At 37.8% G+C, this 18,274-nt stretch overlaps 1 protein-coding gene across 1 annotated transcript in view; it reads right to left on the bottom strand.

The window, feature by feature from the left end:
• The window catches only part of LOC150099091 (tensin-1-like), a 780,515-nt gene that overhangs the window by 32,873 nt on the left and 729,368 nt on the right, over positions 1-18,274 (bottom strand). Inside the window, exon 31 of the mRNA XM_090405808.1 lies at positions 4,684-4,755. Coding sequence (XP_090261934.1) covers positions 4,684-4,755 — 72 coding nt within the window. The remainder of the gene's footprint in view (positions 1-4,683; positions 4,756-18,274) is intronic.

The raw sequence follows: 18,274 nt of genomic DNA, 5'->3' as shown, positions 1-18,274 counted from the left end.
TCATCTACATGTCTTAGCCAGATAGAAGCTTTGAGTCTATGGCTTGTTTTTCAAAATTTCCCATGTAAAAATTGGGAAGAGGGAGTGAGGGGGGGGGGCCTATAGCAGTTACCTCTGTCTGTTTGTGAATTTTGTTCTTCCAAGGAAAAGAAATCAAGATATCAGAAGGAAAAACGTTTTTTTAAGAGTGTTAAGGTATCATTCCTTAAATAACACCTTAACACTCTTCCTTTTCTGTTCCACATCCTCCAGCAAATTGATGTTGGCAGAAAGCTGCTATCCGTTATGAGAGGAGCATTTGTCAATTCAACTACCTGCCTCCTAGTTAATGGGTTCATGTGTCAGACCTGGTCAAAATTCAAAAAGGAGTCAAGCAAGGTTCTTGAACCTTTTTTACAGGAAGTCAACAATAGACGTGCTAATCAGGAAATAACAGTTCCTTCAACTACGAAGGAAAATAAGGTATTAGCATATGCTGATGATGTCGTGGGCACTTCGAAGGATAATGATTCCATATATATCTTTTTTGGTATTTTGGAAAAATTCAGCAAGATCAAGAACTGCTAATATAGACAGGAAAAATTGAAATTTGGACTAACCCCTAAGAGAGAACTCCTCATTATACTTGGAATTCCCTTCTCCACTTACCAATATTATCAGTTCAAGAACTTATACACAAGAACATTGAAACCTAAGAAGACTGGAAAATAGGACCACTTTCCTTTTCTTCTAAAGTCATAGTACTCAAAACCATAATCTTCCCTGCTCAGTTGTACATAATAAAAGTACATACATCACAGAAACTGAAGAAAAGCAATTATATAGCACCACTTTTTGTGCAATTTTTTGGTCCAGTCGATACCAAGAAATTAGAAAGGAGTTTCTTCAACTATCAAAGAAGCATGTAGGATTTGTGCTTCCGGTCTTAAAATTCTGCAATTTAGGACAATACAGATTCAAAAATCCATAAAATATTGCAGACCAATCACACGTGCAGACCTTCTCCTGTACTGCCTGGGTTTTTCATCTTCCCCTGTTTGGAGTAAATGATTATAAACATTCTGTGTTTAACTCTAAGATTGTTACAACACTCTGGCATTGACATTCTTTCCATTAAAAAAGTAAAATTTGGTATAAAGAAATCTGTAATCTCTTTTGCTGTGAACTTCTGCAGTTGGGTACTGACAACAACACTTTGTTTCATAACATATTAAAGTTCCAAAGGTACTCTAACAGGAGAGGTTGTACTTGGAGAATTGCATATGGTTGTATTCTAGTCAATACCATGAAATGGAGATCCAATCTGTGACATCTGTTACCAATTGGAAACAGCAGAACATGCGTTCTACAGCTGCCCTCTTGCCCTATGTATTGGAGCAGATTATGTAATATGTTGAGCATTCCATTACGTACAATACAATAGGTTATTTTTTTGTAGTACCTACCATCTGTCAGCAATGGGAAGAGAATTTTGATTTTTATGATTAATGAATTAAAATACCATTTATGGAAGGTTAGAAAGAATCATGGATTTGAAAACCAGCAATATGACATCCAAGTTCTTCATAATATTGTACTGTGGAAATTTTATTGTTCTGTCAGATGATTTTTGTATTTAGAAAGAATCATTCTAGCAGATATCAAAATTTTGACTAGGTGGTGTAGACCATCCACATTATGCAATATTCACCAGGGGGAGATAAAATTTGTCTATTCTTGCTATGAGAGGTATTTTAAATAGTTTCATCCTATTAATCCAAGTGTAAGCAAACTTCATTTTCTTACACTTGAATAAAGAATTTTAAACCATGCATATAATTTCTTGGCATCTTTAATTTATAGTATAACCAAGTGGAAAATCTTTCAACATCAAAGGCTATCACTGTGTGAAATTATTTAATTTTTTCATGTTTGTTGCAATATGTGCAGTGTGCACTTATCATGTCACCTGATAGAATATTGCAAGCCTCTTACTTTACAGTAAGATATGTTTTCAAATACTTAACAGGTATAAAGAAGTTTTATATCACAGATCAACAACACAATGCAGCCTGAAATGGAATAATTTGTTTCATTTCTGACATGTTCAAAAGATGCTTCAAGGAAGCAAGGTGTATGACGTTATTCTTCATTGTCAAACTGCAAAAGAAATTTAGGATAATTTACTGTGAATGCTATACTTAAGAGAGTTTAAACAATAATATTATTATTATTAGTATTATTATTATTATTCAGGCCTCCGTGGAGTCAAAAGACTCATCGTGGGAGGTCCTTCCTAAGAACATAAAGTCTTTCAAGACTCATCGAGGGGAGATCCCCCCCCCTAAGAAACACAAAGTCTATCATACCACTCCTTAAACTCATTGACCATTCTCGCCCTCACCACTCCATCAGGCAATGCATTCCACGGTTAAACCACCCTCCATGCAAAGAAACCACTCCTCGCCCTCTTGCTCATAGTTTCCTTTCGTAACTTCCAGGGATGGCCTCTTGTCATCACTCCTTCCCACTGTTCAACCAAGCAAAAGAACTCCCCCGTGTCAACACTATAACCAACCCTCAACAGTTTAAAAGTCTCAATCATATCACCTCTCCTTCTTCTATCCACCAAACTCTGCAGTCCACATTCCCTCAGCCGATCCTCATAACTATCATTGTACAGTCCTGACACCATCTTTGTCATCCGTCTTTGTACCCTTTCCACAGTTAATTTATCCCCTTCAAATCCTGGGGACCAAATCTGAGAACAATAGTCTAAGTGTTGTCTGATCAGAGTCTTATACAACAGAGTGATAACCCTTTTACCTCTGCAGATCAGTGTCCTTCTCATAATTGCAGGAATCCTCTGTGTTACCTTCACCACCTTTGCAATATGTCCTCTAAATTTCAGGTTTCTATCAATCATCAACCCCAGATCTCTTGTCTCCCCTATTTCCTCCAGTATAACTCCTCCCATACAGTATGCAGCATCCCATCGATGTTTCCCAAACCTCAAGACCATACATTTTGCTGCATTAAACCGACATTCCCCATTCATTTACCCATTTATCTATCTTATTCAAATCCTCTTGCAGGGCTACCACATCTGCACTATTATTAATAATCCTTCCCAGCTTCGCATCATCCACAAAGAACTGAATATCCCCTTGCAATGTCATTGATATAAAGGTTAAACAATATAGGTCCTATACTAAGCCCTGTGGGACCCCACTTGTAACCCTTTGCCTCCTTGAAACTGCTCCACCATACACAACTTTCTGATACCTATCAGACAGCCAATCCTGAATCCAGTTGACCAATCTGACATACAGACCAATGTGCTGCAACTTAAAAATATCAGCATATCATGTGGCAGCCTGTCAAATGCCTTCGCTAAGTCTAAGAAAATTGCAGTATATGCCTTTCCCTCATCTAATGTTCTTGTAACTTTATTATAAAAGGCTAGCATATTGCTAAAACAAGCGCGCCCTTTCACAAATCCATGTTGACTCTCACAGATAACATTACCCTCATCTGCCCAACGCTGTATACGGTCCCTCACTACGTTCTCCAAGATCTTAACAACTACTGATGACACACAAACTGGCCTATAATTTGACACTTCCAGTCTGTTACCACCCTTATGCAATGGCACTATCTTACCTTCCTTCCATTCCCTGGGCACCTTTCTCGCAGCCAGACTTTCATTGAAAAGCCAGATTAAAGGCACTGTCAGTTCCCTAGCACATTCTCTCAAAACTCGTGGTGAAATACCATCCAGTCCCAAAGCTTTACTGACAGTAAAGCTTTGGGACTGGAGTACTCTGTATCTGAAACACGCTCTCCTCCTGTACCTCTAAACCTCGAACCTGCCCGCTCCCTCTAGCATTAAAATTCTCTGAACTAAGCTTGTGGACAGTTTTTTTGGTGAAATATGTATAGTTATTAATCTTCATAATGCCTGTATTAAACTGTGATGTAATACTTAACACCAGTCTTCTAAACAATTTACATCTCTTTTTAATATGTAACATAGAACAATTAGCCATCCTGACCAATGTTTTTGGGAAACCAGGACAAAATACTGTACTGTCGTTAATAAAAAAAAAAAAAAAAATAATTAAAAAAAAAATAGTGATATATATATATACACATATATACTCATCCAGAGTACCACAAGATGAATAAATGGGATGATTTTAACAAATGTTTTATGCATTCCTGATAACTGGCTCTATTATATATTACACACAAGTAGCATGGAAAAATTTCTCTGACGTTAAATTTCTTTCAGAATTCACAATATAAACCATTCCTCTTCCACTCCCTCCCTCCAATCTTAGAAAATGGATAAGTATTTTCATCCATGAAACTCACGCTATAGTTTTACTCTCTTACTTTGAATTTTTTTAGTTTTCATACCAGGTACTTATCAATGTAGACTGATAGGTAAGACAAACATCATGATGGAAACAGTGACTCACTTAAATTTATGAGAGAAAATAACTGATTGCAGATAAGGCAAAAATTCTCCATCAGCCAATGCAAAGCAGGCGTAGCTAGCACGAAATTCCATTTTTCCACAACAATTTAAATATGACTGCACAAAATTACATAGTATAAATTGTATAATAAAATCTGATATAGAATCATGATATTCTCAATTATTATCTAAGAATCAGAAAAAGTGTAATAAACTCTTACCTGCTCCTTGTGCTAATAGTGAAGATGTTGAGTCATCAGTCACCTGAACATTTGAAGGTTCAATAGCTGGATCTGGAAAAAATAACAGCCATATTGGGGGAGAAAAAAATGATTTTTTTCATCGAAAAAACAACAAAAAAAAACTTAATATTATTGATTGAATGTCCAATTTAGTAATGCAAAGAAAGGAAAAAAAAAAAAAGTAAATGAAAAATTACATTTACATCCAGATAAGACACATTACATAACATTAACAGGTTGACCCATGATGAGGACAGAACTATAAATGCAGTTATAACATTGATACAACTGCATTAAATCTACATAAAACAGGAAGTGAAATTGTTCTCTCTAGACCACATTGTATCATGTTGGAGGCTTAATGAATTTTTTACAACACTCAAAAATAATTAAAATAGACTTTAATACTTCCTATATTTCGTCCTAGTCACTAGGACATCTACGGGGATTACAAGAAAATTACTGTAACATATGCACAAATAACAAACAATACTAAGCCCAACCATGTGGGTGACACTAAAGTCCTATCTAGGTAGAGCGCCCTCTAAGGGCAGTAGTAGGTGGCCTGGAATGTAAGGTGGGAACTCTGGTGATGAGTGTTTCCCAAATCTTAGGAAGCTTAATGCACCCATATTTATTGAGATTTGGTTGGTTTTTGAGAGCTGCTGCTGCTTCTAAGAAAAGTCTCTCTTTCTTGAATTTGCTGTGGTGGAGCATGGTGGTTTTCTTCCATGATACTCTGTGGGTGGTGTCCAAAACATGGTCAGCCAAGCCTGAATGGCCATAGTTGTGTTTGAAGATGTAAGACTTGTGTTCCTCTAGACGGATGGATGCTGATCTGCCTGTCTGTCCAAAGTACGCCAGCTTACAGGAACAGGGTACTTTGTAAACTCCAGGCAGAGAGAGAGGAGGGAGCTGATCTTTCGTAGAACGGATAAGGGTAACCAGTTTGCGGTGGGGCTTATATGCTGTGTGTAGATTGTATTGTTTTAGTATCTTGGCTATTTTTTCAGATGTGCCATGGATGTAGGGTATATTGATGGCATTTTTAAAATCTTGTTGACAAGAAGGAAGGGGACTGGGGGAGGAGTTGATTATTTTTTTGATACTGTGATCGCTGTAGCCATTGGAGAGGAAAGTGCTGTGTATGTAGTTAAGCTCATTAGTGAGGGCGGTTCCACTGGAACAAAGATTGTGGGCTCTCTTGGTAAGAGTTTTAATAATGCCATATTGTTGAGAGGGGTGGTGGTGGGAGAGTTTGTGAATGTATCTGCCTGTGTGTGTGGGTTTTATGTATACGGTGAAGGTAAGTGTATCATTAGGCAGGCGTGTGACTAAGGTGTCTAGGAAGGGTAAACAATTGTTCTTTTCCTTTTCCATAGTGAACTGGATTCTTGGATGTAGACTATTGAGATGACTGAGGAAGGAGTCTAACGTGTCTGGGCCATGGGGCCAAATAGAGAACACATCATCTACATATCTTAGCCAGATAGAAGGTTTGAGTGGGGCTGAGTCTATGGCTCGTTTTTCGAAATCTTCCATATAGAAATTGGCAAGGGGGGGGGTGAGAGGGGGTCAGCATCCATCCGTCTAGAGGAACACAAGTCTTACATCTTCAAACACAACTATGGCCATTCAGGCTTGGCTGACCATGTTTTGGACACCACCCACAGAGTATCATGGAAGAAAACCACCATGCTCCACCACAGCAAATTCAAGAAAGAGACTTTTCTTAGAAGCAGCAGCAGCTCTCAAAAACCAACCAAATCTCAATAAATATGGGTGCATTAAGCTTCCTAAGATTTGGGAAACACTCATCACCAGAGTTCCCACCTTACATTCCAGGCCACCTACTACTGCCCTTAGAGGGCGCTCTACCTAGATAGGACTTTAGTGTCACCCACGTGGTTGGGCTTAGATGTCCTAGTGACTAGGACGAAATATAGGAAGTATTAAAGTCTATTTTAATTCTTTTTGAGTGTTGTAAAAAATCCATTAAGCCTCCAACATGATGTCCTCACAGCACTTAAGCCTCTACACACGGAGACCACATTGTAATTGAGCATTTTAACACAGAGAGAGAGACCAAAAGCACATTCTCCCAAACTCCCCAGTAAGAAATTCTCAATTCTCTATCAACTTCATGGTTCAATATGGGTTTTATTTTCATTGGTTGATGGTCTTCAAAGTCCATATGATGCCATATCCACAGTTTAAGCAATACACAGGATAAAATAAACATATAAAAATGGTAATAAGAAAAAAAATAAATTATAAACTAGATGTACGGAAATTGATTCTGGATAAAAAGTTAAAAATACCATGCACCCTTCCTATCTCTACTAAAATAATCTATATTCTTATTGAGACAAGTTTGAATGATTAAGCATAACATATATTTATTTGAGATACTGCAATCTTCAATAAGTATGCCTAGCTTTCAATTAGGCAATTAAACATAAAGTAAAATTTTATAAGGTTCTTTAATAATGTACTGATAAAATTCAAATATACAAGTTCTTCGGAGTTTCTCTCATTTATTAAAATTATTGTAGCAATGCATGCTAGCAGTTATAAACATTTTAATTGCAAGTGTGTGTGTGTGTGTGTGTGTGTGTGTTTATTACAATATCAGTGATATTCATAGAACTCAGATTAAACATTATGCTTCATGGTAAAGAACATATAAAAATAAGTTGATTGTAATCTGTCACACTGTTTTCACCTACATATAATTTATTATTACCCAATCTCAATGGATTCCAAGAACTTATTGTGAGAATCCTCCAGATGCATCATGTTCTGCAGGCACTCCTAGAGATCACATTGTTCAACTGATTTTGGCTAAATGAATATAGTTATTTCTTATGTTGCTTCAGCTCCCATGACAATTTCAGTTTCATCAGACTAGCGTAAAAGGAATGTTGTAAAGGTCATTTTATTTCATATCATTGTTTCTCTCATAGCATAATCCCCTGAGAATTTTGAAACAAGTAGAATAAAATGGATTGGTTAGTCAATTGTAAAGGAGAAACAAGAAAGTAAATTTCATGCCATAAACACCACTAAAGTGGCATTCATCCAGTTTTCATTATTCCTCATTTGGTTTATCTACTCAACTAAAAGAAGAAGCAAGAACTCAAACTGAGCCAAGTAAAAATGATAAAAAGAAGGTTGGCCAAAATTTAGATGCACTATATAGCTAACATTATTGCAATGGTTGGGAATGTAAATTTTCCTCTAAATGTGAGCAGTACAGTAATCCTAGCAACAAAATTTCCACACATTTTAAATTATTGCTGAATGGAGTTTACATTAACATCACTTCTTATAACATTCTCCAGCTTTGTTATATTGTCAACAAACAACTGAATAGCCATCATCATGATGATGACTATTCAAACAATTGAATATCCATCATCATGAAATTCCTGATATTTATTTTGAAGAAGTGTTTAGGATACTATAATAGTACTTCAACTAAGTTTACATTATTGCTGGCTTCCTAACAATAAGTTTATTCCAAATTAATCTGCTATTTCTCAAGCCTATAATAATGTCTAATCTTACATTTCATTCTTCTAAGGCAGGGTTTCTCAACGTTTTTTGGATCATGTCCCATCTCAACGCTGATAGTTGAGTATATCATTGATGAGATGATGAATGCTATATTTTCTAATTGCCCCCCAAAATATTCAAATTGCCCATGTTAAGAAACACTAACCTTAGAAGAGTGATATCCATCTAGATATCATTCTTCCTCTGGCCTTTTCCTGATATCCTGGCAATGAGCACCTGTTATTATTATTATTACAGGAAACCTCGCTTAATGTGATTAATTAATGCGTGCTAAGCAAAATTGCATTAAGTGAACACAACAAACAATAGGAATAATTATAATTTACCCATCACTTAGCGTAAATTTGCAAAAAAAAAAAAAAAAATATAAGCTATATTAGAGGATAAAAGCATCAAAGTCAATAAAAATCAATTGCTTAAATTTTATTTAATGTCTAAACATTTGATTGAACTACTTTTTTACAAAAAAAAAATTAAGTAAAGATGTTTGAATAGTGCTTAACTTTTTCATCTTGTCATGCAATTTGCAATAGCTGGCAATCGCTTCATCAAGATTTTGGCAGACTTCGAAGCTTTGTCCATACCAGAATCAGCATCAAATAAAATTTCCTTAGCATGCTTAATGCGATTTTGAAAACTAGCTCAGGTTCTTTTGTGGTTAGCTTCTTAGTCATAACATTCTCTTCTTGTTCGCACTCCTTATATTCTTTTAGTTGAAGGAGATCATTCTTGCTTAACTGTTCTGAATGGGAATCAAGCAAGTTTCTCATATCGTCATTATCCAGTTCATTAAATTCAAGTTCTCTTCCAATTGTGCTGATTTCTTCAATGATGTTAGATCATGGATTTTGTGTATGATAAACTAACATAGGTGTGAGTTTAAAGTCGCCTTCTGCATTGCCTCCTAATAAAAGCATAAGATGATCTTTAGATATTTTGTATCCTGGTTGAGATGCTTCAGCTTTCAGTTTTATCTAGGAAAGTTTTTGTTAGCATATGTTTCCAAAAGAGACCAGTTTTGTCGATGTTGAATATTTGACGATCGTCATAATCACCTTCCTAAATTATTCTTTGCAATTCTTCAGGAAACTTGGACACAGAATCTTTATCAGCACTAGCAGATTCCCCAGTTATTTTTATGTTAAGCAGTCCAGCTCGATTTTTAAAATGGTCAAACCATCCTAAACTTGCAGTAAAGCTTTCACATTTGTCTTGAAATTTGGTCTCTTTCAATGATATAAAAATATTGAAAGCTTTTGCCTGAATATTCCTTGTACTAAGAGGTATTCTTTTTTGGTTACAATCCTCAATCCAGAGTGATAGCAGATGTTCCATCTCGATCATTAATGGCTTCTGTTTTGAGTGATCTGCATGCTTAAAGAATCGGTAGCAACTTTTCCTTGTTCTTTGTATTCTTTGCTCTTATTTAATATAGTCTGAACTGTAGACTCGCTGTATTCCAGGTTTTGAACTTACAACAGTAGTAAAAAGATCTTCTGGGATTTTTTTTTTTTAAATAAACTTCTTTCGCTATTGATGCCCAATCATTGTATTACTAGCACCACTTTCATGTCTCTTACTGACTCTAGCCTTTCCTCTAACGTAATTACTTTTCTTCTCTTTTAATTACTGCCACTTTCTTTATCAGTCTTTTTCTTATCCATATCAGGGGTTGAATATAATAAAGCCTTATAGGTATCTAAATTAAAGCAAAACGAAGGAAAGGTGATTGAGCAAGAGAACAGAGTTTGCATGTGTGCTTGCAATGATAGCTTTGAGTCAACTGCTGAGTGTCGCCATCCGCCGTCCACAGCACTTCCACTGCCTGCTACATTGACAAGTGCCACTGCTTGCTGCAGATTGACGACAAAAACATTTGTGTAGCATAAAATTTCGTATAAAGTAAAAAAATCCCATTAACTGATTAATCACTCACTTAAAGCAGGAAATAGTATCATTTCACTCAATCATGCTAACTGATTATCGCACATATCGAATTTGCATTAACACGTTCGCTGCCAACTACGAGTATACTCGTAGTGGGTAAACCTGCTTCACAAGCCAGCTACGAGTATACTCGTATGACGCTTACCGCCGGGAACGAGATTATTGTAGTGACCTTGAAAAAGTGAAAATGCTTGGCTTGTGGGCCTAGCATCAAAACTGTGTATTCTCATAGACCGTATATGCTCTGTACAAGCCAACTACGAGCATACTCATAGGATGCTTACCTCCGGTAACGAGATTATCGTACTGACCTTGAAGAAGTGAAATTGCTCGGCGTAGGGGAACAGACCATGCCAAAGTAGCATGGCAGCAAACGTGTTAAGCCAGCTTTTCCTGTATTATTATTAGACCTCCAGGGAGTCGAGGACTCTTTGAGGGAGGTCATAATTACTCACCTCAGCTGTCATACCTTTTTTTAAACTCATTCACATTAGACACACCCACTACTTCACCAGGCAAACTTTTCCACTCACTCAAGGCTCTTTCTGAGAGAAAAATATAGTTCTTACACCCTTTTTACCTGCATATAAACTTAACTTCCATGGATGCAAGCTTTGTCCTCTTCCTGCCTTCCTTATAATAAAACATTTTATAAACTGATATCCTATGACAAACTCTCAAAAGTCTATAGACCTCTATCATATCACTCCTCTTTCTTCTGTCTACCAGTGTCTGCAGTCCACATACTCTCAGTCTATCTTCATAATCTACATTCCATAATCCTGATATAATCTTTATAACTCTTCTTTGCAACCTTTCGACAGCTTCTTTATCCCTTTGGAACCCAGAAACCAAATATTCAAATGGTAGTCCAGGTGCAGTCATATCAAAGCCCTGTAAAGAGACAAAATGACTTTCATATCCTTACATGTCAATGTTCATTTCAACATCTGAGTTACATTTGCAATTATTGTTATGCGACCTTTAAACCTCAAATTTCTATCCACTATAATTCCAAGATCTCCAGCTTCATCAGCCACTCCAGGCATAATCTCACCAATATAATATATAATATACTGTTGGATATTTCATCATGCCAAAGTGCATAACTTTACATTACTAACATTGAATTGACATTATCATTTGGCCATACTCAAATTACCCTGTATATCAGTAGCATCTCTAATTGGCCTGTGTATCTTTGCATCTTAAGAAAACAACTGGAGATCTCCTGTCAGCTCCTTTCCGATATCATTAATGCATAGATTAAACAACAACGGTTTAAGGACTGATCCCTGAGGTGTACCATTGGTCACCTTAATTCTGGCAGATCCACGTTCTCCATATGCCACTTTCTGATACCTGTCAGCTATCCACTTATCCAAGCCGATAGTTTATATTCTAATCCCATATTCTCTAGTTTATGCAACAGCCTCTCATCTGGTATCCTATCAAATGCCTTATCATAGTGTATCCATTCCCTTTATCCAATCATAACATTATTATGTTATGATTGGATCAAGGTCATAACATTATTATAATCAGTCATAACATTATTATAAAATGTGAGCAAATTGCTTAGATGTGACCTCTCTTTAGTAAACCCATGCTGTTCCTTACAAAGTATATTATTATTATGTGACACCTCTAGCGAGTCCAAAGACTCATCGAGGGAGAGTGTGCCAACAGCATCGAACGATTGATCCCCATTCCAACTAGCATATCAAGGATTTAGGCCTAGCATGGCCTGTTCTGGCCTTAGAAGTCATTGTTAAATCGTTTAAGAGGACGTCCTGGTTTTCTTTTTCCTAATGGCTTGTACTTTAAGCGTGTGTTGGTAATCTTTCTGTTTTCATTCCAACTACTAACCGCGCTCAAACTTGCTTAACTTTTGTCGTGAGCCATTAGTAGTAGAGGCTCTACCAATCGACCAATCTTTGCTGACAAATCTTGTTGGTCCACCCATTTCTGTATGCAAGTTATTGACAACTTCTGTAAAATCTTTACAATTACTCAGGAATAATGATAAGTCGATAGTTAGATATATCAGTCTTTGTATTATCCTATTATTCTTGTGCAATGGGATTAGCATACATTCTTTCCATTTCTGAGCCAAGACTCAAATTATACAAACATGTCAAGGGTCTAGCCAGTTCACCTGAACATTCTTTTAGCACACATGCTGATATCCTATCCATCCTAATCGTTGAATTCTTATCCAGTTTATGCAACAGCTCTAGAGCCTCCTTCTTATGCACCTCTGTCTCTTCATCTGATGTAGAGGTATCACTCTATACCTATGTTACATACACCAAGTTGATAGATCTTGGTGAATTGAGCACACATTATTTGAACTACCTCATCTGTTTCTGATACTAGAGCAATGCCAGCATTCAGTAAAGTTATTCTTCCACAATAATTCTTTTATTTGCAGCATAATGATTTGGCTTCGGTTGCCTTTAACCTGTGCAGCCAATTTCTTTTCACACTCCAACTTAGCTTTCTGTACAATACTTGTAACCTTTCTAGCCTGAACTTTATATATTTCATAACTCCTCCCATGGTTATTCTCACAATATTCATTCCACATCATCTTTTTTTTATGGATTTCTTGTTTAATGAGATTGCACATCCATTTCACTTCCATTGTATTTGTTCTTCAAACTCTAGCGACACTTTCAGATACTGAATCATTTAAGCATGTTTTCAAAGTTTCTCATGTTCTGATATCCTTCCAATTCAACAACTGATACCTTTGGACCAAAGATAGTATTCTCCTGAGTTTGTCATAATTACCAGATTTGTAGCGCATATAACCTGTCCTGATTGAAAATAGTTGGTCACTTTCCAGGTCAGTATGGCATGATCACTGTCACCAGCTGGTGGCAAAATAGGCATATCCTTAATTGAGAATATAACACTTGTTGTTCTTGAGTTACTTCTTTCACATGTCGCTTAAGAAAGTCATCATACCTCAGCTCAATAAACTCTCCTTCATTCTTATCGCATTTTCTCTGACACCCAATCAATATTTGGATAATTTAAGTCACCTGAATTATTACTCATTTAGTACTCATCTGGATAATTTGGCAATGCATTTCTTCATCCCCAACAAATGAACTGCCAGGGTTATAGCAACACCTCACTATATATTTTCTCGGGGGGGGGGGGGTCATTAGGGGGCGCATTGATAGTAGGACTACGTTTGAAGAGGTGCGAAAGATAAGTGATTTAGTTTAAAAAAAAAATAGCGTTATCAATTAATAATTGTACTAGAAGTATAGTTTATTGCGGAGTTAATCTGTTTAGCATAAAAAGTTTGTTTTAATTGGTGTTAAATTAGTATTTTGATAAGATACATATGTAGCGTAGCACATGACACCAATGAGAAGAAAGGCAATGGCGTCCAAATCATCACTGTCTTTGTTGAATAAATTTAACCCAAGGGAGTTCGTTCAGTGTAACGTTTGTGGGATGTATGCTCTTCCGAAAGCGGCTGGAGTTTGGTTCAATAATGATAGTGGTGGGAAAGTGTGCCTCAAGTGTCGGGAATGCGAGGATTTGAAGTATGTCTCAGGTTACGAGATTAATATAATAGATGAAAGCCATAATGTGATCGAAAATAGTGCTATGATAGAAATTTGCGATGCAGTGCCAGATAGCATTGAGAGAAGTGCAGGGTGAGAGTGAAAGTAAAAGTACAGAGCATGAGAATGGTTTGAGTGATAAAAAAAATGAAGAGTTAGTTGCAATTAGGGAGATCACACGTTTTGTGCGGAGTGATATATAGGGCGAAGCAGCAGCTGGAGCAATTACAAAATTGTTTACTGAGTGCAGCAGCTAATGGAAAGAAGCGAATGTGTGATAAGAAAAATGAGAGCATGATTGGGAGTGAAAGGAAAATGAAGGAGAGATTGTTGTATGGTGATTAACTAGTAAGAGGTGTAATAGATGAGAGTTCGATAAAATCGTACTTACTGGGTGCGAAAATTAAGGATGTAAATAAGGTTATTAGAGCACAAAAGCAGAGGGTGAAAGAAATGATAGTAGTGGCAGAAACAAATGATTTGAAAGGTGATAAATTTGCTATAAGAGAGGACCTGAAGGAATTACTAGAGGTAGCAAAAGAAAAGAGTGAGAGAGTTAAGATAGTGAGTCTGTTGCCATGGTATGACAGAGAAGAGTTGAGAAGGAGGGCCATAATTGCAAATGACCACACCACTCTTCCTGCATAATCTACTCATAAGCGCAGGTTATGCAGGAGGAGTGGTGTGGAGTTTGTGGACATGTGGAGTGAGTTTGATGGGTGAAAGGACTTATACAAGATGGGTGGTTTGCATCTGAATGGATTTGGTGTGCGGAGACTGGAAAAAGTGTTGCTGAATGAAGTGAAAGTGGATGTGCAGAATCAGGGAAATTAGAGCTATTGGGGGGGGGGGAGTGGATATGCAGACATAAGCGAGGCAAGTAAGTGTAAGAATGTGTATAATATGCCTGAGCTAGTACGAAGGACAACAAATCAGAATGGGATAGTTAGTATAAGGCATCAAGATAGGGGTGGGACTAACAGGCTTCTGCACTTCATGTATACTAATGCCAGGAGTATTAGGAACAAGAAGGAAGAATTTTTGGCCTTGGTTGGCTCTTCCTGGCCACAGGTTATTGGTATTAGTGAGATATGGCTGGCAGAAGATGATATAGCTAGTGGGATAGAATGTGAAGGGTATAGTGTGTTTAGGAAGGACAAAGAAGAAAGAATGGGGGGAGGAGTGTTATTGATGATAGGTGATGAACTGCAGCCAAGGAGAATAGAAGTAAAACTGCAGGATAGAGAAAAGAGCACGTTTGAGGCCATTTGGTGTGAGATTGTGACTAGCAGAACAAAATATACAGGTGATGGAATAGATGGTGGAGATAGTATGCATAGACAAATAGACGCAATGAGTAGAAGGAGGGTACTTATTATGAGGGAATTCAACTATGGTAGCATTGATTGGAAGGAGGACAGGACACATGGGAGGAAGGAATTGGATTTTATGCAGTTATTAAGGGATAACTACCTGAGACAGCATGTAATGAATATGACCACGTTGCCACCAGTTAGTGAGAGTGATCATAAGGTTTAGCCACCTGGGAGGTGGCTAAATGTGTGGAATTTTCAATTACCAGGCTGGTAAATATGACAAGCTTAGGAGATTACTTGGTTCAGTGCCATGACATGTAAAACTGCAAGGGTTGGAGGTTGATAGTGCATGGGAATCAGTAAAGGAGCGTTTGAAAGAGGTAATGGCTGACTGTATGCCTAGAGTTCGAATAGTAAATCAAGTAGGGGTTAAATGGATGAATAACACCATTAAACGTGTGGACAGACTTATGTGTTCGTCGAACATGTTGTTTATTATTTTAACGGTATAATAGAACACAGAAACTAATTAAATAATTAATTTATTGACTTGATGCTGATATTTCGCTGGTATTATAACCAGCATCTTCAGAGCACAAAAACACTGTTTGTCACAATACGCGAGACTAAAACAACATGGTGTACTTAACCAAAATTGTAGCAGCAACACAAAGACTAGAGTCCTGATTTTGGTGCCCTCTATCAAAAAAAAAAAAAAAAAAAAAAAAAACCGCTATCATATATTACTAGGGTCCTAGAAAAGTGCTAGTTTTTTCTTAATATGACTGTCTCCCAGATCTTCGGCAAGTTAATACAGCCATATTTGTTGAGATTTGGAGTGTGTTTTAGGGCTTCTGTCACCTCTAAGAACAATCTCTAATTTATATGGGTTTCTGTGTAAATCAGAGCGATTGTTCTTAGAGGCGACAGAAGCCCTAAAACACACGGAATTACTAAGCGAAAATAAAACACGGAAGAGCTAACTGAATCAGTTAAGAGTGGTCGTATTATGTGTATATGCCCCGCAAGTTGGTTGTACAGCAGAGGAAAAAGATGAGTTCTGGAACGTGTTAGATGAAGAAATGAGGGAATTGGAAGAAAATGAGATGGTGATTGTCGGAGGAGACTTGAATGGGCACATAGGAAGACAGAATAGAGACTGTGAAAGGGTGCATCGTAGCCACGGAGTGGGAATGATGAACCAGGAAGGAGAGAGGGTTGTGGACTTTGCAGTAGCGTTTGATCTGGAAATTGTGAACTCGTTTTTCTTCAAGAGGGAAGAACATTTGATAACATTTAGAAGTGGTAACAACAGCTCACAAATTGACTACATTTTGACTAGAAGAAAACATCTTAAGGTTGTGACAAATTGTAAAGTAATTCCAACAGATCAAGTAGCACAACACCACCGACTGCTGTGCGCATACTTTAAAATAAGATCGAAGATAAGAACTTCTGGTTGCCATGGGAGGAAGACAATTAAGTGGTTTCGCTTAGAAGAGGAGAGTGTGAGGAATCGTTTTAGGGAGAGTGTTAGAGAGGATTTCGGATGAACTGGAAAGTGTACAAGATTGGTGGAAACATAATTCAAAAGTAATCCTGAGCTGTGCAATTGAGGTGCTTGGTGAGACATCTGGAAAGATTAGAGAGCAGAAGGAGGGTTGGTGGTGGAATAATGATGTACAAGTGGCAGTGACAGCTAAGAGGAAGGCAAAGCAGAAGTGGGATGAGTCAAGAGTGGAAGAGGACAGAGAGGTGTACAAAGAGAGAAAGCAAGAAGCCAAGAGAGTTGTGGCACAGGCGAAGGCCATGGCATATCAAGATCTGTATGATCAATTAGAAACAAAGGTAGGACAGAGAACAATTTACCAACTAGCGAAATGTAGAATAAAGCAGCTAAGGACATCTTACATGTGAGGCAGATCAAAGATGCTGAAGGAAGAGTATTATGGAGGGATGTGGACATAAGAAACAGATGGAAAATATACTTTGAGGGACTTTTGAATGAGGAAAATGCAAGGACTCACAGAGGAGATGGGCAGCCTTCTGAGGGGATGGTGCAGAACATCAGTAGAATGGAAGTGACGGAGGCCATGAAGAGGATGAGGAACAGAAAAGCGGTGGGCCCCGACAGAATTCCAGTGGAGGCATGGAAGGCACTGGGGGAAGAGGGAATTGACCTGCTGTGGGACCTGTTCATGAAAGTTTGCCAACAGGAAAATATACCCGAGGAATGGAGGGAGAGTACTCTTGTTCCCATCTACAAGGGTAAAGGGGATGCACAAGACTGTAAAAATTACAGAGGAATAAAGTTGATGTCCCACACAATGAAGATCCTAGAAAGGGTTCTTGATGGTAGATTGAGGGAGGAGGTGGAGATTGCAAAGGAACAATTTGGCTTCATGCCTGGTAGATCAACAACAGATACTATCTTTGGGTTACAACAGATGATGGAAAAATATCGAGAGAAACAAAGGGAGCTACATCTGGTATTTGTTGATCTGGAGAAAGCATACGATAGAGTGCCAAGAGAAGAAGTCTGGAGGTGTCTGAGGGAGAAGAAGGTGCCGGAGAAATATGTCAGGTTGGTGCGGGAAATGTACAGAAATGTGAAGACAAGCGTTCGGACCTGTTTGGGACAGACAGAAAGTTTTCAAGTAACAGTTGGCTTGCATCAAGGGTCAGCATTAAGTCCGTTTCTGTTTAATATTGTGATGGAGGTGGTAACAGAGGAGGTGAGAGAAGATGCACCTTGGACAATGTTGTATGCAGATGACATCTTGCTGTGTGTAGATTCAAGAGAGGAAGCGGAAACTAAACTGGAAAGATGGAGAAAAGTACTGGAAGAGAGAGGTATGAGACTGAGCAGAAGTAAGACAGAGTATATGTGTTGCGCAGTGGGCGGTGGCCAGGAGACAGATCTGGAGCTGGAAGGAAATGTCATCAGGAAGGTGAGAGACTTTAGATACTTAGGTTCAACAGTGGAAGAGGATGGAGGAGCTGAGAAAGAAGTGGGATGCAGGATACAAGCAGGTTGGAGGAACTGGAGGGAGATGGCTGGAGTGTTATGTGATAAGAGGGTGCCAATCAATCTAAAAGGCAAAATTTATAAGACAGTAGTGAGGCCAGCTATGACTTATG

The sequence above is a fragment of the Typopeltis vanoorti genome, chromosome 15 (assembly GCF_054136105.1).
Source record: "Typopeltis vanoorti isolate ZY-2024b chromosome 15, IOZ_Tvanoo_1.0, whole genome shotgun sequence".
Taxonomy (NCBI): Eukaryota; Metazoa; Arthropoda; class Arachnida; order Uropygi; family Thelyphonidae; genus Typopeltis; species Typopeltis vanoorti.
Note: the sequence above shows the minus strand (reverse complement) of the source record. Positions and strands in the feature narration are given on the sequence as shown.